Source organism: Pipra filicauda, unplaced genomic scaffold (assembly GCF_003945595.2).
Source record: "Pipra filicauda isolate LSUMZ 115617 unplaced genomic scaffold, ASM394559v2 scaffold3_size10097308_pilon, whole genome shotgun sequence".
Taxonomy (NCBI): Eukaryota; Metazoa; Chordata; class Aves; order Passeriformes; family Pipridae; genus Pipra; species Pipra filicauda.
In genome coordinates, this window is record NW_024104532.1 from 6,271,296 (window position 1) to 6,295,645 (window position 24,350).

Genomic DNA, 24,350 nt, shown 5'->3' on the forward strand with positions numbered 1-24,350 from the left:
ATTTGCTTTATTGGGTAGAATTTTACTGCTAGGTAGCAATTTGTATACAATAACTGTTCTCTCCCTCCTTCATAAGGCATTCAGAACAAAGATAAAATTTTAATTTGCTTAATAGGTAAGTAAACATTGCTAGCCTGGGGCTAATGTTTGACTAGGTTCTGTTGAGTACAGTATGGATTTTTAGGAGAACACTGCATCTGTGTTCTCTCTGTACGTGCCCTTACAGTTCTTACAGACCTGTCGTGCTTCTCTTCATCTTCCTTAACTGCCTGTTCTAGCAGGTGCTGTGCATCTTCTTCCAAAAATGTTTGTTGACTTTCTAGCATATAAAGGATGAAATGAATTTTTAGTATGTGTCACCCACCCAGTAATCATGCTGCTTCTCTTCCTAAGCTTGTTAAAAATTAATCTAGCTTTGAGGTTAAAGACAAGATGGTTTCTGCTCAAAAATGGCGTTACCTTTAATACTGGCAGGAGATGTTTAGGGTTCTGTAATATGTTGCTGCACCTTTAACCACACAAAGACAAGGGGGGGTCAAAGCTATTGGTAAAAACAGTTGTGATTCATCTCTGTGGAAAGCAGTACGAGGAGGATTTTTGCATATCCTGTAATGTGAGCTATTAGAACAAGTGCTGGCAGCCCTAACCAGGATTGAAAAGTTGAGAAAAGCTTTCTCATGAGTTAAAACTGAGAATGAGAACCATTCAGAATTTTGCAAGCAGCATCATGCAACAACCCAAATAAATTGAATGTTGTCATCTCTTTGTATTAATAGTATAGAGATGTGAGACTTAGCAAGCTGTAGAAATTTCTTGTATGTGGAATTTCCCCCCAGTACTTACTAGGATCTGCAGATTGATTCCAGTGGGTCTTGCAGCCATAGCTTTGTATACTTTATTCTCTTGTTACTGGGATTTGCAAAATAAATGTACTGTCTGTAGAATACAGCACTCTAGCTGAAGCCTTTTTTCCCCCTTTTCTGGGTTTATGTTCTGATATAGATGGCATTATAAGTTTATTAACATTATAAGTTTATTAAAGGTGGTTGATCAGTTTCTCAGTTACTCCATCCCGTTTCCTGCAGGCTGGTATTTACCCGGAAAGGGATCCTGCGAGTAGAGGGTTTCTTGAACCCACAGCAAAGTGACCCAGATGCCATGAGCCTATGGATTCCTTCCTCCTCCCCTGCGGAAGGGATAGATCTGGAAACTTCCAAATATATCCTGGCCAATGTTGGGGACCAGTTCTGCCAACTTGTTATGTCAGAGAAGGAGGCGATGATGATGGTGGAGCCACATCGTAAGCTGGGCTTTTGACATGTTTTCTGTCCATCCTCTCTGTGTAATGTGTGTACAATACAGTGGAATAGAGTTGAAAATGTCATGTAATTTCTTGTGAAAATGCTTCTCCTGCTCTTCCAAAGAGAAGGCTATGTTCACTTCTTTGGGGTGTGTGTAATTGTGGGACCAGCGTTCGGGACTTTTCTTTTGGATCAGTGCAACATTACTATCAAGGAAGCTAATGATAACTTTCCCAGATGTGAAATAAATGCAGAAATCAGCTGACTCATGCTCCTAAGAAATTAGAAATAAATCGAGAACACTACACACTGACCAGCTGTACTTTAATGATCAACTTTTCTCATATATTCCTATCCTTTTATACTCCAGAGACATCATGTAAAAGCTCAGGGGTTTCTAGGGAAGGAGCAGTACCTGCATTCAACCTGCAAGGACTCAGCTGAGCAACTGGTTGCCAGCTTTCCACTTCAAAGGGAATAGTTTTAATAAAAAATAAAAAGATGGCCAGCTTAGCCTATCACATGGGTAACTGACTATCTGACTTTTTCCCTTTAGTTTCTGGAATGTACAAGGGCATCGTTTTGGAGGGGCTTTCCCCTTCCTCAGCAAATGTGTTTAGGATCTGAATTGCTGACAGGCATCTGATTAGTAAAACTAAATATGCATTCTTATTGATTTTAGAAGGTGATGTTATTTGTTCATAAACTAGCAGAAGTTTTATAATTTTGCTATAAATTCCATAAGTGCTCCTCGAAATTCAGTTATTACAGAACTCTGTAAGGTGCTGCGTTTCCTTGTAATGTGCATTTTCAGACCTGACCTTACCCACTCTTAGAAGGGGGAATTTTAATAGTGTCACTAAACTAGCAACTCAAAGAACGTGTCTCTGAATGTAAAAAGTACGTGTTTCTATACTCTGCCTTCCGGTCACGTTTCTGTGAATTGTTTCTTTATCAGCGTTACTGTGATATTCTCAAATTAGGTGGGAGAAATGCAAAGTGTCAAAGCACTAATTCTCAGTGTTCCTCCTCTTTATAGAGAAGGTGGCATGGAAGCGAGCAGTACGTGGTGTGAGGGAGATGTGTGATGTGTGTGAGACAACACTCTTCAATATCCACTGGGTGTGTCGGAAGTGTGGGTTTGGGGTCTGTCTGGACTGTTACCGGCTGAGGAAGAGCCGTCCACGCAGCGGTGAGTACTGGGCTCTTCTACCCACTGTAATCTTTGACCTGATTAGCTTTCACTGGGGATAGTTTCTGGGAAGTTGCTGAAGGTTTTGTGGGAGAATTAGTGACTATCAGCTTGTTTGGAACTTGGGCACTACTGTCTTTTATGCTGCCGGTCCTTTCTTCATTTCCTTATGTACCTGTGTTTTATTTATTTGCTTAGGATGTGATTATTAAAGTTACAGCATCAGCAGGCATAGACTGTGTACTGAGACAGACGACTGGATAGTTCTATCTTTCCCTCAGAAAGTATAAAAGAGAAATATAAGTAATATCTTAACAGTTCAGAACCGTCGCAAGGTGAACTAGTAAGCAGACACTGCAGAGAACTGCTGTCTCTAACAAGGAGTGAGATTGGAAAGTTTTCTTCTTTTTTTGATTCCTTGACACACCAGGGCTTGTAATTCAGCAAAAAGTTCAGTAAGTTCAATTTTAACAAATAGAGGCGTGACATGGGTACAAAAGCAGATGCCTGGTTGGGGGTTTTTTTGTGTACTTTACTGTATTGAGACCACTTTGGTAGCGTGGGGGCTGTCAACTGGCAATCAGTAAGAGTAGGGGTGTAAGTGACAGTTATATTATTATATGGAGCAGATGTATAAAACACTGGATGTTAATAAGGATAACTTAAGAAAGCAAAGTGAGAACAGGAGTATCATATTTAAAAAAACTAAGGCTAGAAGCCAAGATTTTTAGGTGATTGAAAACAACAAACTGCTAGAGATGAAGGGGAAATTACTGTGCTGGTTTTATGATCTGAAGAGGCAAAAGTTGCTGTAGGTCCTGTTCTAATGGTCTGTATTTATAGCTGATTTCTGAGATCACCAGGTTAATCTAAAGAAACAATATTAATGGAGAAGTATTCTGTATTTAAAGTTTTGGTACAAAATATAATTTTTTTTTCTTTATTCCAGAGACAGAGGAGATTGGTGATGAGGAAGTTTTCTCATGGCTGAAGTGTGCAAAGGGTCAGTCTCATGAACCAGAGAATCTTATGCCAACACAGATCATCCCTGGTACAGGTAATGATTGAAACATGAAAAGAAAAATAGCAGATTTTGTCTCAGTTCTGAGCAAGTAAGTGGAAAAAATATGAAGATGAATGAATGATGTTCTAGCTGGTACCTCGTCTAACATGGATTTAGAAGAGACTTCCACTTGCTGATCTCCTCTCTCCAGGGACCAGAGATAGGACACAAGGAGATAGAATGAAGCTGCATCAGAGGAGGTTCAGATTGGACAGTAGGAAAAGCTTCTTCACTGAGAGGGTGGTTGGGCACTGGAACAGACTCCCCAGGGAAGTGGTCAGGACACTAAACCTGTCTGAGTTCAAGGAGTGTCTGGATGATGCTCTTAGTAATGTGGGGAATAGGAGGAGCAGATGATAATCTGTAGGATTTGCCAGGTTTGACAGCCTCTCAGTGCCACTGTGAAGGCGGTGTCAGCACCGTTGGCCACACTGTGCAGAGACAAGTGTCTTGTGATAGGGCGTGATCTTAAAGATACTTTGCAGTAATACTAAAACCCCCCACCCTTCTGAAGATACATTATAGTTCAGGCCTTTCTTTTAGATTTCTTTACATGTGATATTAAAGACTCTGCTTTATTTACAGCGCTTTACAACATTGGAGACATGGTTCATGCAGCACGAGGCAAATGGGGCATTAAAGCCAACTGTCCGTGTATTAACCGGCAGAACAAATCAGTGCTGAGACCAGCTGTCACTAATGGAATATCACAGGTATGTAACTTGAGGCTGAAATTACCTGGTTTGACATTTACATCTTTAAGATCCATTAAGGTGTTAGATCCTTTAGGCTAATCTGTTGTGAAACAGAAATTTTATTTTTTTCCACGTGTACTCTTGAGTGTTTTAGCTTAGCAAAAGTCTTCTGGGACACTTTTTGGGGATATGAACTGCATCTTTTACTTACCAAGTGGGTATTTGAGCTAATACTCTTATGTAGAAGTTGGGTAGGAAGCCATTCATACTGATGCTGTATTTTAAAACAAGCCACTATTAGTAGCTTGCAACATTTGCTTTTATTTTGTTATGGTTCCTGAAGGAATCAAGAGCAATTCTGTTACTGTTGATACAAAAAAATCCTGCTATAATTGGAGAATAAAGAAGAAAGAAAAGAAAAGAAATCCAGAAGCCTGGGCTTGTGTTAAAAGATGACATGGGAAGAATTCACACCACAGTGCAGGGTCTAACAGACAGAGATAAGCTCCAGTACTCTGCTGCTAAGCATAAATGAGCTTTACTATGCACTTAAAGCAAATGGAGAAAGAAAAACAACAGACAAACCCAAATGCATTGGATAACTAAAATGTGTCCCAAGTTGAACTCTTCCCTTTATTCAACATTTAGCAGTCGTTTATTTTTTTTGTTTTAGCTTCCGACTGTAAATCCCAGTGCATCAGCCTCTGGAAACGAAAGCACCTTTTCCACTGGAGCAGGAACAGCAGGAGTGGGGCAGCTAGAAATGGACACTGTACCAAAATCTGAATCAACTGATAGTAGGATAGAAGAATCTACAAAAACAGAGACATTACCAGCTAATAACACTGGTGAAATAAAGACTAACAGACCACTTTGCCCAGAAACAGCTCCATCCTCAGCTTTACACTGGCTTGCAGATTTAGCAACGCAAAAAGCAAAAGAGGAAACAAAAGGTAAGCAGAAGACATGCCCTCTGGTGTTGGAATTAAAAGAGATATGATAATGTACTGCTTGGTTGCTGTACTTTGTGACGGTGCCTTGCCCTAAACAGAAAAGAACAAGGTCATTTTTCTTCTTTTGCCTCTTAGAACCAGTTTTGGTTTAGAGGCTTAGGAGTATGCAAAGCTGGAAAGATGATACAACTGAAGATAATACTGTCTTGTCACTCATAGTGTATTTCACTGCCAATTTGTGTATTTATTTTCTCAGAAGCTGGTATGCTGATGTAAAATGGTAGTAATTAATTTCAGATACAGCCTTATAGCTTTATAACTGTTGAAGCAAATAAAGCTCTTCTGTGTGCTATGTGAAGAGTGCATTTCCAGAGAACTGAGAGAGTAGAGTCCAGTCGGAAGGTCAGATGAAAGCTTAGAGCATCTTTAAGACTTGGTAGTTGAGTGACCACACTTCTTGAATATCAGAGGTAGCATGACTACCTTACAGGAATAAATCCTAGCACAGGATTCATTCCTATCCATATGTCTGGCAGAAACTACTTTACATGTTGATGTTAAATGTTCATGAATCATTTGCTTGTTTTGGAGGGCTCAGTCACTGTAATATTTTGACTACCATTAAAATTTGAAATATTTAATATCAAAGCATTAATTCAGAAAGTCAGGGAAATATTTTTTTTAATTTTATCTATTACAGAGTTGTGGTTTTGTGTGTGTCAGATGCTTTCAGATCAGATCTGTTGTGCTGTTCAAAACGTTTAACAGCATATGAAGGGTAAAATCTATCTGAAGGATCTGATGTCTTTGATTCTCGCTGAGGTGCCTCATTAACTATTAGAGTGATAATTTACCTTTACCACAAGATTCTGTCAATATCCTATTTAATGCCAGAACAAATAATTTCAGAAAACTTCATGATCATTTGGACTTTGCCTCTTGTTTTTTCTTCTTCCCCCACTCAATGTTATATTTATCTTGCAGAATCAGGATCACTGAGATCAGTGCTTAGTAAAGAATCCCATTCACCCTTTGGATTGGATTCCTTCAACTCCAGTACAAAGGTTTCCCCTCTAACCCCAAAGCTGTTTAATAGCCTCTTGTTGGGCCCAGTGACATCTAGCAACAAAACTGAAGGCTCCAGCCTCAGAGATCTGCTACACACAGGGCCAGGAAAGCTTCCTCAGGTCCCATCAGACGCAGGAATCCCCTTTCCTCCAGTCTTTTCTGCAGCTTCTACGGTAAATAATTTTATATTCCTTCAGTGATAACTGTTCTAGGGAAGAATTTCATGATGATCTAACAATTTTCCTCTAAATGTTTTTATAATATTTTACTCTTGAATGTTGAAACAAATGTAATATCTCACCAAAACTCACCACTTTACAAAGTTGTAGAGAATTTTCATGCCAGTTTTTAGTTTTAGTTTGCTACTGCCGTGGAGAGGCTATTGTTTTCAAGAGACCAAGAAAGTGAGTTAAATACAGCCTTTAAATTGTTTAATTGATAATCAGCATCCCTGTACAAGCTCACTTTAAATTTCAAAACTTTATAAATATTGCAAAAGCATGCCACAGAAAAAAGACAAAAACATGAGTAAACTAGTTCCTTAAACAAACTTGTGTAAACTTGAAAGGCATTTGAGCTAGAATATACTTGGCTGTCTACTGATGGTTCTGTTGACATACAGGAGGCACTTTCTCCTGTCTGTGTTTCCTTAGAGTTCACATATCCATCAGCTTACCTGTCCCAGGGTTGAATTCACTTCCTTAGTAGTGGAATGAGGAGAATGGGGAAATAGAGTTGAGATATTAATGAAGTTAAGAAAAACATGAACCATTTTTACTATTAAAGTAGCTAAGTTTAGATCATTGAAGCTCTCTATTTCATGATTGTGTGCATAATATTTTTCTAGGTAGCCTGTAGTTGATTATTTTACTGTTTCTGTTCCTGGATACCTGTCTCTCTCTGAGCCAGTTTGTTCACTGATGCATGTTTTTCTGGTAGCAAGACTAAACTTACCTCTGGATTTACATCTTCTAGGGGGCCAAAGGTAAAGCCAGCCTGCCTAACTTCTTAGACCATATCATTGCTTCTGTGGTGGAAAATAAGAAGACATCTGATGCTGCAAAACGAGCCAGTAACCTGGTTGACACCCAGAGAGAGGTGAAGGAAATGGTAATGGGATTAAATGTGCTGGATCCACACACTTCCCACTCTTGGCTGTGTGATGGTAGACTCCTTTGCCTTCACGACCCCAGCAACAAAAACAACTGGAAGATCTTCAGGGAATGCTGGAAACAAGGCCAGGTGGGTGATGGCAGGTATCCAACCCTTGCTGTGATTTTAGTCTGTACCTTGGTCATTGCCAGGTCCATTCAAACTTTGGCCACTTGCTCCTGAGTGAACATGAGGAATGATGATTTCAACTGTAGCATCATGACAGGGGACACAGCAGCCCTGTCCACTCTATGCTGTACTGACTCAAGCCCAGGAGTTCTTGCATATTGAGCTTTTCTCAGTTTACCAGCATGAGGGTGTTTGCTGTGACAGCCTTTTTGGTTGTTATGTGGTTGGTGCTGAACCTGATCTGCTCTACTATAGCCCAGTAGTGAATCCACTGTGATTTCCTGCATGCACCCTCATATCTCCCCCACACTTGATGCTTTATAGCCTCAGGGAAAGGTCCATTCCTTCCAGCTGCAGCTTGTGCAGAAACAAAAGTGCTGCATGTAGTAATCTGATCTGAGTTTTGGGTGTACTTGATAGGCTCACCCTGAGCCTACAGCCAGTGGGAACCCAAGTGTTTTTTTGAACTCAGCAGCTCATGTACTGAGCACTCCTGTGGATTGTCTGAGGTGCCATCAACTGGTTAGGCCTTCAGTCAAAAGGCTGGACCTTAGGCCTGCTGCCAGTAGAGTCACTTTTTCAGATCTTGAGCTGTAGTACTGCAGTTTGTACTTCTTCAGAGAGTCAGTAAGATCAGCCTGGTCAGATAAACTGAATCTTAAAAAATGGATGAGTAACTGCTGCTGCAAAGAAAGTGCACCCATAGCTTTAACAGAATATGATGTCCATCAGTGTTCAGACTGTATTTGTGGTTGTGGGTTCTGCAGCTGCCTCTGACACAGTCACCTTCACTACCTACTCAGAATTGAGACCATCTTCTGGAGAAGTCCTTGCTGTCAGCTGTTTTTACAGTGCTAATGCTCTTGGCACTCACATTCCATGTTTATTTGTGGTTGCTCACAAGAGATGCAGGTGGCTGAGGTGTGGTGGAGGAACAGGCTGCAAGTACCTCTTTTGGCACTCAGAGTCCATTCCTGACAGAACCAGGGTACTTTTCAGTTGAGTGCAGTATGTGCCAAGATGACTGTTGTGCCACCAGCCACATTCCCGTTTATGGCTCCCTTGGCCAGCCCCTAACAGGTGGAGGGGGCTACTGTGCAGCACACCCTTGCTTGTCTGACTAGAAACTCAGCTTGCTGCTGGTATTGCCAGCCTTCCCCACACTGCAGGTATCTTCCTGTCCCAATTTTTTTGGGGTGCACAGGAGTCTCCTCCTTTTTTTTTTTTTTTTTCCTTTTTCAACCTCTTACATCATTCTGATTTATGAGGGATTTCAGATGATTGTTTTGCAGTGCTGTGGTGTCCATCATCTGCCTGACTTTGTAAAGAGCTCCTTACCTTCTGGTTAGTATACTCTGATAATTTTGTCAGCACTTTCTGTCAGCAAATACTGCTGTCTCTCTTAGGAGGATCCTGGATGTTTTGGGAATGCTTACAAAAAATGTGCTTGTCAGTTTGTCTGCCAATGAGACTGGTTAATCACCAGGTGCAAGATGCTGCTTGTGGCCCTGGGGTTATCGACTGTTAAGGAATCCTGAGAGACTCCTTATGGAGCCTCGAGATGTCATGACTGATCTTTTGTCTGATGCTTGCAGGGTGCATCATCTTCCAACGTGGTGCACACTCTGAGGCTCTGGCTACAAGTGCCATGCTCCTGGACTCTTTCTGTCCCACTATTTTAGGCTTTGCCCCAAGGTGTGCTATTGATTCTTTTGGATGACTTTACCATTCAGAGAACCCCTTGAATAAGAATAGACAGGAGTCCCTTGCTCATTCAGGGATTCTCCAGTGCTGTTGCACTCCCTTGAGTTTCCTGTTGAAATGTGGAAAGTAACCTAAGTAAACCTCCCTCGTTCCTGCACAAGAGAGAGACATGACCCAAGCAGGCATCACTGTCTCAACAAGGCTATTTTAAACAGAATTTCTTCAAGCAGAGACTCTCTCAAGAAACTCTGCTCAGTCACAGTTCTCCTTTGGCTTACATACTGCTGTACATCCCAGCTGCACCTTTAAAAGTGAAGTGAAAGAACATTAATTCCACCACCATTCCCAAATCATTTTCTTCTTCCTATTTTGTGGGCTGGAAAAGGTTATTTTGAAAAAACCAACTTCTTAGATACCCTCCCCAGCACAATAAATGCACACTGGACACTAGATCTGAGCCATATGAAGATCTTGGCCATGATGGCATCTCAAATTATTAAAAGAGGAAATTCTTTTCCCTTAATATTTGGATAATGTGGTACTTCTTCAGTGTTGTGCAGAAAGAGCAACACTTTTTGACTCCTTTGTTTCAGAAATTGTCAGAAATAAGCATGTCTTATCCCAGAATTCACTGAGAGACCATAAGACTAATTTTTTCTGAACCTGTTCTTCAAGAGCATTTTACTCTCCTGAAAATGGTTGTTGCTTAGCTGGGGAAACTATCAGGATTCTCATCCCATAGCAACCTGTTCTCTTCTGAATTTTCATGCTAGGCTTTCTCTTTCCGAGACACTGAAAATTTAGGATGGTACTGGAGCTTTCTTTTTGTTTGTTTGTTCGCTCCCTGTAGTCTGAGAGTGGATTTGGCAGGAAATGTCTGCCAGGCAAGCCTGCTATCCTTTTACCTTGCAACCCTAGCTGTGTTCTTCACTAAAGAGAATATTTTCTTTCTTCCATGAGAAATTTACTGCTTAATAGCTGGAAGGGTTCTACTAAGTTTAGTAGTTTGGTTGTTATTTTTTTTAATTGCTATTTACAAGTGGTCAAATGAATACTGCAGGGATCAAAATCTGTCATTATTCTCCTGTGCTGAAGACAACTGGGTTATCCATCAGCTTAAAGACTACCTGGCAATGCTTTCCACCCACCCTATGAAAGGTACTTCTATTTTATTCCTCGTACATGATCCCTAGGTTTTTTTTGTAGGATATGCTTAAAACCTTTTCATTGCCTTAATGTTACAATTTCTGCTGGGATCAGGGAGTATATTTAAACTTGAGATCAGTGTTTTTGCTCTGTCATTTTAGGGAGGTTTGCTGCTTGTCAGGGCCTCAGACAGTTGCACTCTGCTGCTCTTCCATAATATCAAGACAGTATCAGGAGTGATTCGGTGGCTCTGGGAGGAGTGGTCAAGGCCATGGAGTTCTGGTGGTTTTCTTAATCCTGCCAGTGAGGGGCAGAGGGGTGTTCAGCTGACCAAGGAGCCAGCTAGGGAAGGGCACTGTGCTGGACCTCGTGCTTCCACCCAGGGAAGAACTGGTTGTTGATGTGGAGGTAAGGGGCAGCTTTGGCTGCAGTCACTGTCAGATGGTGGCATTGGGGTCAAGATTCTGAGAGGAGGGAGCAAAGCAAAAAAGCATGACCACAAGCCTGGGCTTCAGGAGAAGAGAAGAGGAGCTCAGGAATGCTGGATGAATTATGTTTAACCTGCCTTGTAGCCTTCTGTGATGAGGTGACTGGCTTGGTGGATGTTTTTTATCTTAACTTCAGTAAGGCTTTTTTACACTGTCATAATGTCTTCAGACAAACAGAAGTATGGACTAGGTAAGTGGGCAGTGTGATGGATTTAAAACTGACTGAAATGCCGTGCTCAAGAGGGTTGTGATTGCAGTCACTAGTAGGGTACCATGGGGGGGTCAGTTTTGAGGTGAGTAGTATTTAACATCCTCATTAATGACCTAAGATGGAGTTCATATCCCCTCAGCAAGTTTACAGACAATACAAAACTAGGAGGAATGACTGATGGTTATGCTGCTATTCAGAGGGTCCTGAACAGGCTGGAGAATGGGACTGAGAAGAATCTGGTGATGTTCAGCAAGGGAAAGTGCAAAGTCCTGCACTTCAGGAGGAATAACATGTACTGCAGCAGTACATGCAGTTGCTGGGGAGCAACCATTTAGAAAGTAGCTGGATCTGTATCTGTAGGTATCTTTGCCTAATGCACTGATATTACATCCAGGGGCATCTGTGCTTCTCAGGGTTGTGCTGAGCTCTTCATGTGAATAAACCTAAGATCCACCTTCATATCATTGTTAATGTATAGGGCACAGCTTGGAATTAATTCAAACTTGCATAGGCATGGAAACTGTCATTTGAACATAGGTAGCAGTTACTAAAGCTAGAACACTTCAGATGGGAATACTCAGTGTACAAGTTCACTTCATACCCTCTTTTCCTTTTCTCTCAAGTCCAGTAACTCTCTTTAGAGATGGGAGGAACTGAGAAGGTCTTGGACAGTGTTGGGAGGATTGTCTGGTATACCTTTTCCAAGTATTGTCAGTGTAGCAAGTGCCTTGAGTGTTTATTGGGAGAGGCCACTGGAATCTCTGTGTAGAATATATATATATATATGTGGTTAGCCTAAACATCTTAAAAGCCCTTTTGCAAGTGAACAGCCTCTTTTCTGCTACTTGGTTTTGTCCTAAGGAATTAATGATGATCCATATTTATACATAAATAATGACTGAAGTAGTTAAACAATTCATATCAGAACATGAAAATTTGACGTGAGAAGGCTTTACTACAAATGCTGTTTCCAGTGGTAGTTGCATTTGTGCTTAAAAAAAAAGGGACAGGTGGTGGGATTCTACATACACTGTACCTCCACAGGTGGATTGACCTTGTCTGGCTGCCACACCCCTCTACCCAGCTGCTTTCTCACTCTCCCTTCTCAACAGAATAGGGGGAGAAAATAAGGTGAAAAAGTTTGTGGGTCAAGACAGACAAGGCGATCCCTTAGTGATTGCTGTCACAGGCAAAACAGATTCAACTTGTGATAAAGTAATTTAATTTATGGCCAATTAAAAATAGAGTAGGATGGTGGTGAACAAAGATAAAGCAATAAACACTTCCCCCACTTCACCTTTTTCTTGAAGGCTCAACCTTACTCTCTCATCCCTGACTCTTTTATCTCCTCACCCCCACGGCCCCCACAGGGGGATTGGGGAATAATGGGGCTTGTGGTCAGTTCATAACACTTCGTTTCTGCTGCTCTTTCCTCTTCACACTTCCCCTGCTTCATTGTGGAGTTCCTCTCCCAGGATATGATCCTTCTTGAACTGCTCCAGCATGGTCCTCTCCATGGGCTACCATCCTTCAGGAATGGACTGCTCCAGTGTGGGTCCACAGTTTTTGCCAGAAAATTTGCTTATGCCTGGGGTTCTCCCCACAGCTCCTGCCAGAGCCTGCTCCAGTGTGGGCTCTCTGCGAATGCAGCTTCCTCCAGGGAATCTCCCCTCTGCTGCAGTGCAGGGTCCTCCATGGGCTGCAGGTGGATCTCTGCTCCACTGTGGTCCTCCCCAGGCTGCAGGGGCACAGCTGCCTCACCGTGCTCTTGGATGGGCTGCAAGCACCTCCTCTGTCTCTGACCTTGGTGTTTGCAGAGTTGTTTCTCTCCCTCCCCCTGCCTGCTGTCCGTCTGTCCGTGTGTGTGTGTGTGTGTGTGTGTGTGTGTGTCCCCATCTCACCCCCCCAGCAGCTGTGGAGCACTTTTTACCCTTTCTTATTGTCACAGAGGTGCCACCAGCATCAGCTGTGGGCTCAGCTTTGGCCAGTGATGGGGCTGTGGAGCCAGGGGGAACCATCTGTGTCCATGGGGCAGATCCCAGCCCCATCACAGAGCCCACACCTGCTGCCATGGAGACCTGATGCACTTGCCTTGGCCAGTCTAATCCAACACCACTTCTAAGTGGTGCAACTGCACATGGCTTGGAACTAAAGCTTGCTTTGACTCTGATTATTTGCTCGATGCACAAAACCCAGACATGGATGAAAGTAGGTTTGTGGTGTCTTTTGAGTGGTGGTAGCCAGGAGTCTCGGCTCTTACGAAAGTTTGGCTGCATGTGTAAGAAATTTGGTTATGGTGGAGTAAGCATTCATCTTTGTATTCTCAGCCCGTGCTGGTATCTGGTGTCCATAAGAAGTTGAAGTCAGAGCTTTGGAAACCAGAAGCTTTCAGCCTGGAATTTGGAGATCAAGATGTAGATTTGGTGAACTGCAGGAACTGTGCCATAATTTCAGACGTGAAAGTGCGTGACTTCTGGGATGGCTTTGAGATAATATCTAGTAAGTAATATTTATGGCTGACTAGTTTAACTGAGCAGTCTGTCTTGCCATTTCAACTCCTCCTTTTCCACCTATTTTCTTTAAAAATCAAAAATTATAACTAAAAAAATCCAAATACCTATCAGTTTCATCCAAAGAAGCCATTGTTCCTTAGATGTAGTACACTCTAGAAAATATTTTTGGTGAAGATTAGGGCAGTACTGCCTAAGAGAACTGTCTGTACTGTGGTTTTGTTGCCATGTGTTACTTTCATGTGTCAAAAAATGATCCATTTCATGGGAAACTACTTTTTAAAAAACTTTTCTCAGTGAAATTATTCGTCAGATACTGTTATTAAGACAGTAAGTAATTTGTCTACCCTTACTCTCCTTCCAACCTCAACTTTTATTGTAAAACCAAAGGGAATCTGCAGAGCTAAAACAGACTGAGGCTTTTGGTACTAAAACTTGGACTTGGTGGAATACATCAGCTAAGTAAACTTGACATTGCCAATTATTTTCATAGTAGATCATCTGTGAGTACAAATACAAGTTTCTATTTATTATGAATAGCAATGGTGAATGAATGTCTCACATGATAACACATTACTTAATTCTTGAGTTCTTTAGGAAAACCTTCTGTCAAGTCTGGATGGGGAAACTAACCACTTAAAATTTCTGGGGATATAACTGGGCAGGTTAAAGTGCTTCTGAAAAGCAGAGTGCTCCATTTTAGGCTGTGTGTACCTAGATCAGAGTGATCTTACAGATATTGCAGTTGTAACAGTTCATTGCAATGTTGCTTGTTTTAGTGTTGTGTATAAAATGTTTTCTGTATTTGTTGCTATGTGCAGATAGCAGAAATGGTGAACTGTTGGATGACTTAATGGAATGTTTGTTCAACAGTCAGTGAAATGAGAGATTTGCAGACTAAAAATATTCCCTTCCCTAGTCATTTTCCATTCAAAGAACTTCCAGCTTTTGACTTGTTTTTTATATGGTTCCAAGTACAGAGTATTGTATTTTACACCGTTATATTTCATACCATTTCTGTTATTAATCAGAAATAAATGGTCTAGAAGGATATAATGGTGTGGTCTTTTGTATTGGTGGTAATTGAGAAACTTCACAAACTCTTCACTTTTGTGCTGGGGTCACTCATGAAAATAGTAAATTTGTATGGATTAAGTTATCTTTGAGAAATGTTATTTGTAATTTGTCTCTAGACAGGTATGCTCCTTTCAGCAAAATCAGCTTCTGCCTTTCTTTTAGACCTTTACTACATTTTATATGAGAAATATTAGTGATCTAGGTTGGAAAACCTTGTCACTCTTGCTAGTTTCTTTTAAATGCATTTTATTTAGTGTTTTTCAGCTGTGTGCAATCCCTATTATAGAGGAGTATTATTTGCTGCTAGTCCAGAGATTTCACACAGTAACTCATATGAAAATGGTTTGCAAATTATATAATGACTCTGACTTCTCTGCATTGCATGAATTTTAGATTTCCAAAATATGTGGCTGCCCCACCCTCGCTTTAAGTTACTGAAGAGATGTAGAACAGCCACTGACTTTGGAGGTGTTATTGAGATTATTCTGTATGACACTTGATTCTAATTAATTTTAATCTTGTGCTGTTTCTTTTAATACTTTTGAGTTCAAAGTGGACTTTTGGAAGGTCTAACTTGTTTTGATCCTTCTTAGACCTGCTTTTCTTTGCTGATCAGATTTTTTCTGGGCTTTGTCCAGTTAAGTGTAATTTGTCATATCTATATGTTTTCATCCAGGTATGTCCTTTCTGAATAGCCATCCTACAAGCTGCTTCTGTTTTAGAACAAATATCCTTGATGAGTTCAAAATCTTGAATATGGGAAGTTTTAAAACATGAAATTCAAGTCCTTGAGCTTTTCAGTTCGCTTGCCTCTCTAAAATCTGTAGCTCATCAAAATTTATCTTTAAATCAGTCACATTGGTTTACATATCTGCAGTTCTTAATTCTTTTTAATTTCAATAAAATTATTTTTTCTATTGCAAACTAAGGCTGTCTTCTGTAGCCTGTTGATATGTAACACAGATGTGATTCACAGGTCTTCAAGTCCTAATTTCTTAGATATGCTTTCTCTGCTGTCAGCAGCTCTGCTAGATCTGGGTAAGATTAGTTGCTTTTTGTTTGTCTATCGATCCTTGGAAAGGTAGGAAGTGCTGAAGGATGTTACTTTCTGAGGAAGGGAGATCTGAAGGTGTTACACTGCTGCATACCCTCTTTTCCAGATGATGGCTTCATGTGGAGTTGTGAAAAATCTGATAGAAGAGCGACCTTTGTTTCTCTCTAAATGTTACACTGATTCTAGCTGCTCCTTTACCACTTCCAGACAGACTCTCTTAGCCCTTGCAGGATCTGAGGCAAAGCAGCAGTTGATCAGTGCTGTCCCAGCACACATCACTGTTGCACATGTAATGCCATCTTTCTGTGCTGCCAGCTTTCTCTTTTACCAGTCAGGGTAAAACTCTCAAAGTGAAGAACAAATATTTGGGTTTGGCACCCTGCTAATTTGAGTGCCTCCAGCAAAGAAGAATTAAAAAAACTAAAGTGTGCCTTCCTCTGTGACCACCTGCCCTTGAGCTTTCTTGAGTGTGGTGTACCATTTTTTCTTTCTTTACACTGAGGTTAGGGATGATTTCAGAGCATGAATCAATAACTTTAATTTTATAGAAGTACTACTCCTCTTGAAATTAAAGATAAAACTCCCTTAGACTTTGGTAAAAGAAATAGGGAAGAACGGTTTGGAAAGGCTTGTTTTTGAAGTTGAATAAAAAGTATTCTAGAACTTAGCAGCTGTGCAAGATCTGTCAAACTTATGCTGTAGGTAATGATACATCTATATATATATATATATATATATATAATTGTTAAAATGTTGTTTGGTCATACTATGATAATGCTTGGAAGCCCAAAATAAAACCAGGATCCATTTTGCTGTGCATTGTAAGGGGTATAAGAAGGCTGACAGCTTAAACAAAGTAATGGGTTGCAGTAAAAAGATATTACATGAAGAAATCTTGATTTGTTTCTTGCAGAACGGCTCAGGTCAGAGGATGGTCAGCCAATGGTACTAAAGTTAAAGGACTGGCCTCCAGGGGAGGACTTCAGAGATATGATGCCTACGAGGTAAGTTGCCCTTAGGATCAGTGACAGAACTCTGCTGTAGGTGCTGCAGGGGAAAACCTGCCTTTGTCTCTCTTTGCTCTCCAGGTTTGAGGACTTGATGGAAAATCTTCCTCTTCCTGAATATACCAAGAGAGATGGCAGACTGAATTTGGCTTCTAGGCTGCCAAGCTACTTTGTCCGTCCTGACTTGGGTCCCAAAATGTACAATGCCTATGGTATGTGAGTATACTTCTGCATATGTTGTTTTTTGTGATGCTTTATTATACTTAGGCAAATACAAGGCTGTGGCATTAGTCAAAACTCAGTGCTTATCCTAGAGCCTGCTGTCATTTTCTTTTCATTTAGTCCTGCAATCTGTTCTTATGCTAGTGCTCTGTCTGTCAGATGTGCCCCATTCTGCCTTGTACATCCAAGAGATGTACATATGGCAAGTTAAGTTTGCAAACAATTATTAGTATATATAACAAGCATAATACCAACAGAGGGTTCAAGGAATAGTTAGTATCTTTTTGAGACCAGTTGATACGTTTAAGAGGAAAATTACCCATCTTATGGGCACTTAGACCTGTGCATTCATGTCTCCAACCAGGGTTTTAATTTTCTTAATCCATGTCTAATAGCACAGACTACAGACAACATGCCAAACAAAACTGTTGCCATGTTCAGCTACCTGAATTGGATAGTTTTGTCCTCTTAAGATTAATTATATAGCAGATAAATAGCATACAAATAGAGGAAACTTTTATCTGAACACATACCCTGCATGGGACTGTAAAACATTAAACTTTTCAGTGATTGTAATATAGCAGTGTGGAGGATACATGAACATGCATGTCATATCAACTTGGATTATTTTAATTCCTGAATGTACTGACTTTGAGGTCAAAAGCAGGTTTTGTAGACTTTTAATTTAAAACAAATGTAACTGATCAATTTGAAAATACATACTTTTTCAGGTTTAGAGTAAGATAAATGACATTTAAAGTAGTTGGGTTTTTTTATATACTGAAAAATGTCAAGCAATCCTGATAAGGAAAAAGTTGCAGTCATCTTTCAAAGCAAGTGTGTGGAAGCGAAGCTACCTAACATAGTTTCTGTAGTTCTCTTTGCATATTGGTGAGACAGGGGTGCAGTGTTTTCTTAGGTTGTGCATTCCAAATATTGATACACCTACAGTAACAACTCACCCAAGGACATGGAAGATTTTTCATTGTTTCATCGTTTAAAAATGTTTTAGCTCAGTAACCAAATGTGGATTAGACTTAAGCTGTAAACCAACATATTGCAGTTCTGAGAAAGAGATGTGGGGGGGGTTTTTTAGGATTTTTTTTTTAGTAGTATGACATCAGAAATAAAAGCTTAAAAAAGGGGGTTGCAGCTGAGACAAATTGAGCTTATTCAGTAATTAATGGTGTTCAGCGGTTTGCTTTATGTATTACTAGACATGTAAGTTGAGCGAAGGAGTCTGTACACCAAAGGCTATTTCTGTAAGAGGTTAATCATAGAATTTGATATTATTTTACACTCTATTACAGGCTTAATTACTGCAGAAGACAGACGAGTTGGTACCACAAACCTGCACTTGGATGTGTCTGATGCTGTTAACGTCATGGTGTACGTTGGGATTCCCATTGGGGAAGGAACCCATGATGATGGTAATGCTTAAGAAAAGCTGTTTTCTCTACATTAAAAATCAATTGTGTGTGAGAAAGAAGACTCTCTTTTATTGTTTGAGCTTGTCATGATATATAATCCAAGTATACAAGGCAGTTTGCTACATTTGCAGCACAAATTTAAAAGGGCAGTAATGCTTCATTAGTTTCCAACCGTGGAAGCTGCAGAGTTTTGCTAGAATTTAGGTGCATTCCTGAAGAAAGCAGGAGAAAGGGTAATAAGTTACTCTTTTTTCTCCTTGTATTTGAATAGTTGTAGCTCAGTTTGAATTCATGAGTGAGCTTTGTGATTCGCTGTCAATTGACACATTCCCTGAGTTTTGTTCAGATGAAGCTTGATGTGCTCAGAAGGGGCACTGTGTGATGCAGCAGTTGCAGTGTGACTGGATTTAGTAGCTCAAAACACTCCTTGGTGTTCTGTGTGTCAGAAATGAGCAGCTTTGTAACCACACTGCTTTTACCTGGATTCCCCTTCCAGAGGTTCTGAAAACAATCGACGAGGGAGACGCTGACGATGTAACAAAGCAGCGAATCCACGAAGGAAGAGAGAAACCTGGAGCATTGTGGCACATCTACGCTGCCAAGGATGCTGAAAAGATACGGGAACTTCTCCGGAAGGTATGTTGGTTACAAAGAAGGCTTTTGAGCCTGCAGGATAATTTAACAAGCTTGCTTATAGCAGCTGAGCGATACAAATTGCTGTCAACAATTTGGTATTCCAATGCTGTCTTTGAGGGCATTAATAGTTGCTATGTTCCCAGGTTTTCAGCCTGGTCTGGAATCTTCATACTAATGCTCATGTCACTATTTCAGACCTAAATGACCTTAATGAAAATAATGTTCTACCTTGAAATAGTTTGTTATGTTTTTTGGTACAGACCATTTTGTGAGCCAGCAATATCAAGGTGCTGTGTCATGGTTTCCCCCCACCCCATATCTTGGCCCTAGGTTGGAGAAGAACAAGGCCAAGAAAATCCTCCAGATCATGACCCCATTCATGACCAAAGCTGGTACTTGGACCAGACCTTACGGAAGCGACTGTATGATGAGTATGGAGTGCAAGGCTGGGCCATAGTGCAGTTCCTTGGTGATGCTGTGTTCATTCCTGCAGGTGCTCCCCACCAGGTAAGGGTGGCACCTCTGGGCCATATTGACAAATAGGATTGAATTAGAGGCACAACAGAACTTGCAACTTCAGAATAACTGTTAATTAATATTGCTCACTGACGTTCCTTTTTCTAAATATGCAGTTCTTAAAGGAACTGTTTGGATTGGATCTTGATAATTGTATTAGTAACAATTATATGAATATCTGAATGGTGTGTACGTTACTGTGATGAAATTAAGGAGGGGGGGAGCTGGGGTGAATGGTGGGAAAACATTTCTGTGTAGTGAAACTTCAGCCAGGGAAACAAATTTCAATAAAAGCCTGGAGAAAGGTAAGAGAACTTGCTTTAGGGAACACTAATGTATGTGGGAGAACAGGTAACCTGTTAGATGTATTGTATTTTGTTATGGGTTTACTGTTTAGACACAATTCTGTCAGTTCCTGTTTCTGATCAGTAAATGTGAAAGAACCTAAATATATGGAGGGTTGTTGGGGTTTTTGTGGTTTTGTATGGTTCATTCAGTCTTGATGTGTCAGTCATTTCATATGGGTTTTTAGGTCCATAATTTGTACAGCTGCATTAAAGTGGCAGAAGATTTTGTATCTCCAGAACACGTGAAGCACTGCTTCCGTCTGACCCAGGAGTTCAGGCACCTGTCTAATACTCATACAAACCATGAGGATAAACTGCAGGTAACTGTTTTATGTCAGTGGTCACTAAATATATCCTGCATTTTGCCAGCACTGTTCAGTATTAGAAATGTGTGGCTTGTGATTTAAGGAAAGAGTAATAACTTTCCACAGATTTGGAGGTTCTTATTTGATAGGTACATCAATTAATTTTTAAATACTTACATCTACAGTATTATGCAAATAAAAATTAGTATTATTCATGTGGATTTCCAGAGAACTTCAAATGACTGAATCCTAATGACAGCAAAGCATAGCAGAAGAAAAAACACTATTAAAGGAAAGAGCAGTGCTTTGCTTTGAAGAGAGATGTTTATTTGCCCAAGTACACTTGTATTTGTTTCTTTATTGCCTAAAGGAAAACTGCTCTGAAAGCAGAGGCTTGCTTATTTAAATATCAGGGATAGGTTTAGTGGTAGAGCTGGCAGTGTTAAATTTGTGGTTGGATTCAATGATCTTAAAGGTCTTATCCAACCTAAGTTAGTCCTAAAATTAGATGTGTTTTGGTTTGAAGAAGTGTGACTGCTTAAACTAATAACTATGCACAGAACATTGTGTATAAGACAGTAAGTTCTGCAGAGAGAAGACTGTAGGAGGCCTTTTTGGGTTTTTCCTGCTGCTTCTGAAGCATTAATATATGCTCAGTTTGCAGATTTTGTTGTCAGCATTTTTTGTGTACCAGTAATCACATGCATGTAAAATGAAGCAGGGTGGAGATCTGCAGGATGGCTGTCCTTGCACTCCAGTGTCACCCAGAGATGTCAGAACTTACCAAGTTAATTCTCTCAAACCAGTTCAGTGAAACATTGCTGTAAATTTCTATATGGATTTTTATTGGACTTTAAAGGAAAGCAGATATAGGATCGACTCTCATTTCAGCTTCTAGCACTGTACCTCTTCAGATGTAATGATACAGACGTGGAAGTGCTTCTGTAAATTAAGAGATTGCAAATGAATAATGCATATTATTAAAAAAAAACAAAAAAAAACCCCTAAAGTGCAAGTCAGTATTCCCATGAACAGGAATACCAGTTGTATTTGTCTCAGACTTTACTATTTTTCTTTGTAATTTTTCACTTATATTTTTATATAAACCTGTGTCTATATTTTTTTATATTAAAAAATACACGAGACAATAACTGACATAAATGATTCAAAAAACTGAGCTCATGTGTATATCAGGAGAAGGTGATGGTGTTTGGCAGTTGAGCAAGTGCAATTGAGCTGCTCACTTAGAGGTGAAACTTCTGTTCAATACCTAGAAACAAAATTCAACTAGAAAAAAATCAGAAATAAGACTGAGCTTTGATTGTTAAATAGCTACCTGTGAAACAGATTGCTGTGAGTAGTGGTGGATTTCTCATCCCTGATCTGGCTTGCCTTTCTGAAAGATTCACAAATCAGAAGAATTTCTAGCCTCCATACAAAGACAACAGGATGGTTCGTTCCATCATCTTAATTTTCATAGGATTAAACCAAATGATTTTCTTTCACCTTTTAGGTTTGATTCATGTGTATCTGTAAGTGACTTGGGTCACACAGGCTTTTTCAAAATAAACTCATGTACATCACTTCATAGTGCACTTCCTCCTAGCTCTCCCAAAAGAGAGAATTTATCTTAAAATAACATGAGTAAATATATGTTGCTGGGTGACCAGAAAATGAGTTAATAAATCAGAAAATACTTGTCATCTGTGACAATTAAAATTTATGTTGTTGATGTCCTGAAGCAGGGAGAGTATATACTTTGTGTATACTTGCCAACTATTACAAATTCAACTGTCAAAGTTGATTGCATAGGTATGTAGGACTCTCCTTGTTAAGTCTGGAGAAGCTGATTTGTTTTTTTTTTTCCTGTTTCAGGTGAAGAACATTATCTACCATGCAGTGAAAGATGCTGTTGGCACACTGAAAGCTCATGAATCCAAACTAGCTAGATCGTAGGAATTGCTAATTCCAAATGCCCTGTCAAAGTAAGCCTTTTGCTCACGGTATCTACAGGGACTGCACACGACTGCCTCTGCAGGAGCAGAGGCTTCTCACTGAGAGCTGGTGTGGTCAGTATTACACACACTCTTCAGCCACTGTTTCCTACGCTGCCTCAACACTGAAGGTCTAACGGAGGGTCGCACTGTTAACATGCAGAATTCCAGATTCTAAAAGGTGCCATGTCCCTTTCCTGTGGCCTTTTGCAAACTGGGAGAACATGGAAACCACTTGGGTGTTCCGGCATATTATGATTAGAAATGGTATAAAGAGTGTGGATGTTTTTTCCCTCATGCCTAGTTAGTCTCCACAAAGTTAGACGGAACGTGCTGGAGGTGGGTTGTCCTGCTGCAGACTTAGTTTAGCTGCTGAAAGAGTGTGACCAACAGCAGCCCAACTGCAGAAATTCAAGCAAACTTCCCATGTGAGATACAGGCCAAGGAAAAGGATAAAGCTATTCTCTGCACTCCCCTTCTTGTAGCCGTTTCTCTATACACTGTAGAGTTGCAGAACTAAAGGGAGAACCCACTTTTTTTTCCCCCTGGGAGACTCCAGAGATAAGAGAATTGTGTATTTAGTGAAAAAATAGGTTTGTAGTGAAACAGTTAATATTTCATGAAAGTAGATATTTTTAGTATTTTTGAAGTACCACAATTGTTCCTGGATTTTCAAGGAAAGGCGCATTACATTTAGTCTTCCTTTCAATAAAATCAAGAAGTGATTTTTAGAAAGCAGTCCAAAATAGCACAAAAACAGCCAAAGGAGAATTGAATAGAAATTGACATCCCACCTCCCTTGCCCATATTACCTCACCTGTCTTCCCCCCTCTCTCTATGCCACCCTGCTTCCTCAGAATGAGAAGTAAAAAGGAGTATAAACTCTGTTCTCTTGTGGAGATGTTGTACATCTCTCCCTGCACTGGTGACTGCAGGCAATAGTTCACCCAATACCAGTGCTAGCTGAAAACATCTATCCTTTCCAAAGTGAAGGAAAAGTTAACTTTCAGTGTCAACTTTGTCCAGAACTATTTTAAGTAAAATGTTCCTGCTTGATAGAACTGTATTCAGAATTTACTAATGTCAGCATTGATGCAATGGATTTCATTGTCTGGGTACATGGGGAAATGTATCGACCTTATCTCCAGCTGTACTGTAGTGCCACTTGCAGGCCTGTTAATATGTTCACGGTTATTTCATTTTTTAAAAAATAAAAGTCATTTACTGTAACAGCCTGGACAGTTTCTTTCATGCTTGTGCACGGATCTTCCTGCTTTGAGGTTTTCTCAGCCTCAGCCCCTGGCAGTGTGGGCTGCCTGCTAATTCCGTGCCCTGTGTCTGACCAAGTACTAGCTGGGAGCACACCCAGCTGCCTTGTAGACCCTTCATTCTTAGAGGTGGTTTGGGTAGAGGATCTGTCTGGTCATAAAAAACATCTCTTGTGTTGTGCTCCCCACCTCTCAGTACCTTCCTAAGAGGTTGGGGTCCAGAGCTGCCCTCTCCACTGGAGATATGGACGGAGTGGTAAAGGTTCCCTGGTTTCTGACCTTGGAGGTTGTGATGGCAGCAGCAGTTCTGGTCACTGACATGTGGCATTGCTGGCAGCTTCTCAGGTTGGTTACTGGCTGCAGAGTCAACTCACAGGCTTTTGCTGCCTCATACCCTTGCAGCTATCCTGTGACTGTGGGCTAATTCAGTCTGCTAGAGGTAAAATGGGTTATTCCAGACCCATGAACCATTCAACCCCACCATATCCTGTTGTGTAGAATTTTTTGTGCAATTCTGTTGTACTCTATGCATGCAGAGTGATTACAGCTGTTTCCCTCATTTGTGTGTGTGTGTATCAGCATTAAAACTGGATAAAGACAAAAAAGGCAGAGCCTTGGCAATGTGTAATGCAGTAGCATCAGCAATTTCCAATACAGTTGCTGCATTTCTTAATAATGCTAAGCATTAAGATCTCCAGTAGACATGACTGTACTATCTTCCCTGAGTAGTGACAGCTAATCTGGGGCCTGTCATATACACCTGTATGGGCATGTGTTATGATTCTTACCAGAGTTTGCATGATGGGTCAGTGGAAGCACTCTCCCTCCAGTACCCACCACAAACTACTTCTGACATATTTCATATACAGCTTACACCACAAG

At 40.5% G+C, this 24,350-nt stretch overlaps 1 protein-coding gene across 1 annotated transcript in view; it reads left to right on the plus strand.

Moving 5' to 3' along the window:
- Positions 1 to 23,430, plus strand: part of KDM3B (lysine demethylase 3B) — a 46,722-nt gene extending 23,292 nt beyond the window's left edge. Inside the window, exons 10-24 of the mRNA XM_027718576.2 lie at positions 1,086 to 1,300; positions 2,341 to 2,493; positions 3,443 to 3,550; positions 4,142 to 4,269; positions 4,925 to 5,204; positions 6,189 to 6,445; positions 7,248 to 7,514; positions 13,430 to 13,601; positions 16,657 to 16,747; positions 16,832 to 16,962; positions 18,283 to 18,402; positions 18,899 to 19,038; positions 19,369 to 19,545; positions 20,087 to 20,221; positions 22,082 to 23,430. Of these exons, the coding sequence (XP_027574377.1) occupies positions 1,086 to 1,300; positions 2,341 to 2,493; positions 3,443 to 3,550; positions 4,142 to 4,269; positions 4,925 to 5,204; positions 6,189 to 6,445; positions 7,248 to 7,514; positions 13,430 to 13,601; positions 16,657 to 16,747; positions 16,832 to 16,962; positions 18,283 to 18,402; positions 18,899 to 19,038; positions 19,369 to 19,545; positions 20,087 to 20,221; positions 22,082 to 22,162 (2,455 nt within the window). The 3' untranslated portion in view covers positions 22,163 to 23,430. The remainder of the gene's footprint in view (positions 1 to 1,085; positions 1,301 to 2,340; positions 2,494 to 3,442; positions 3,551 to 4,141; positions 4,270 to 4,924; positions 5,205 to 6,188; positions 6,446 to 7,247; positions 7,515 to 13,429; positions 13,602 to 16,656; positions 16,748 to 16,831; positions 16,963 to 18,282; positions 18,403 to 18,898; positions 19,039 to 19,368; positions 19,546 to 20,086; positions 20,222 to 22,081) is intronic.
- Positions 23,431 to 24,350: the final 920 nt, after the last annotated feature.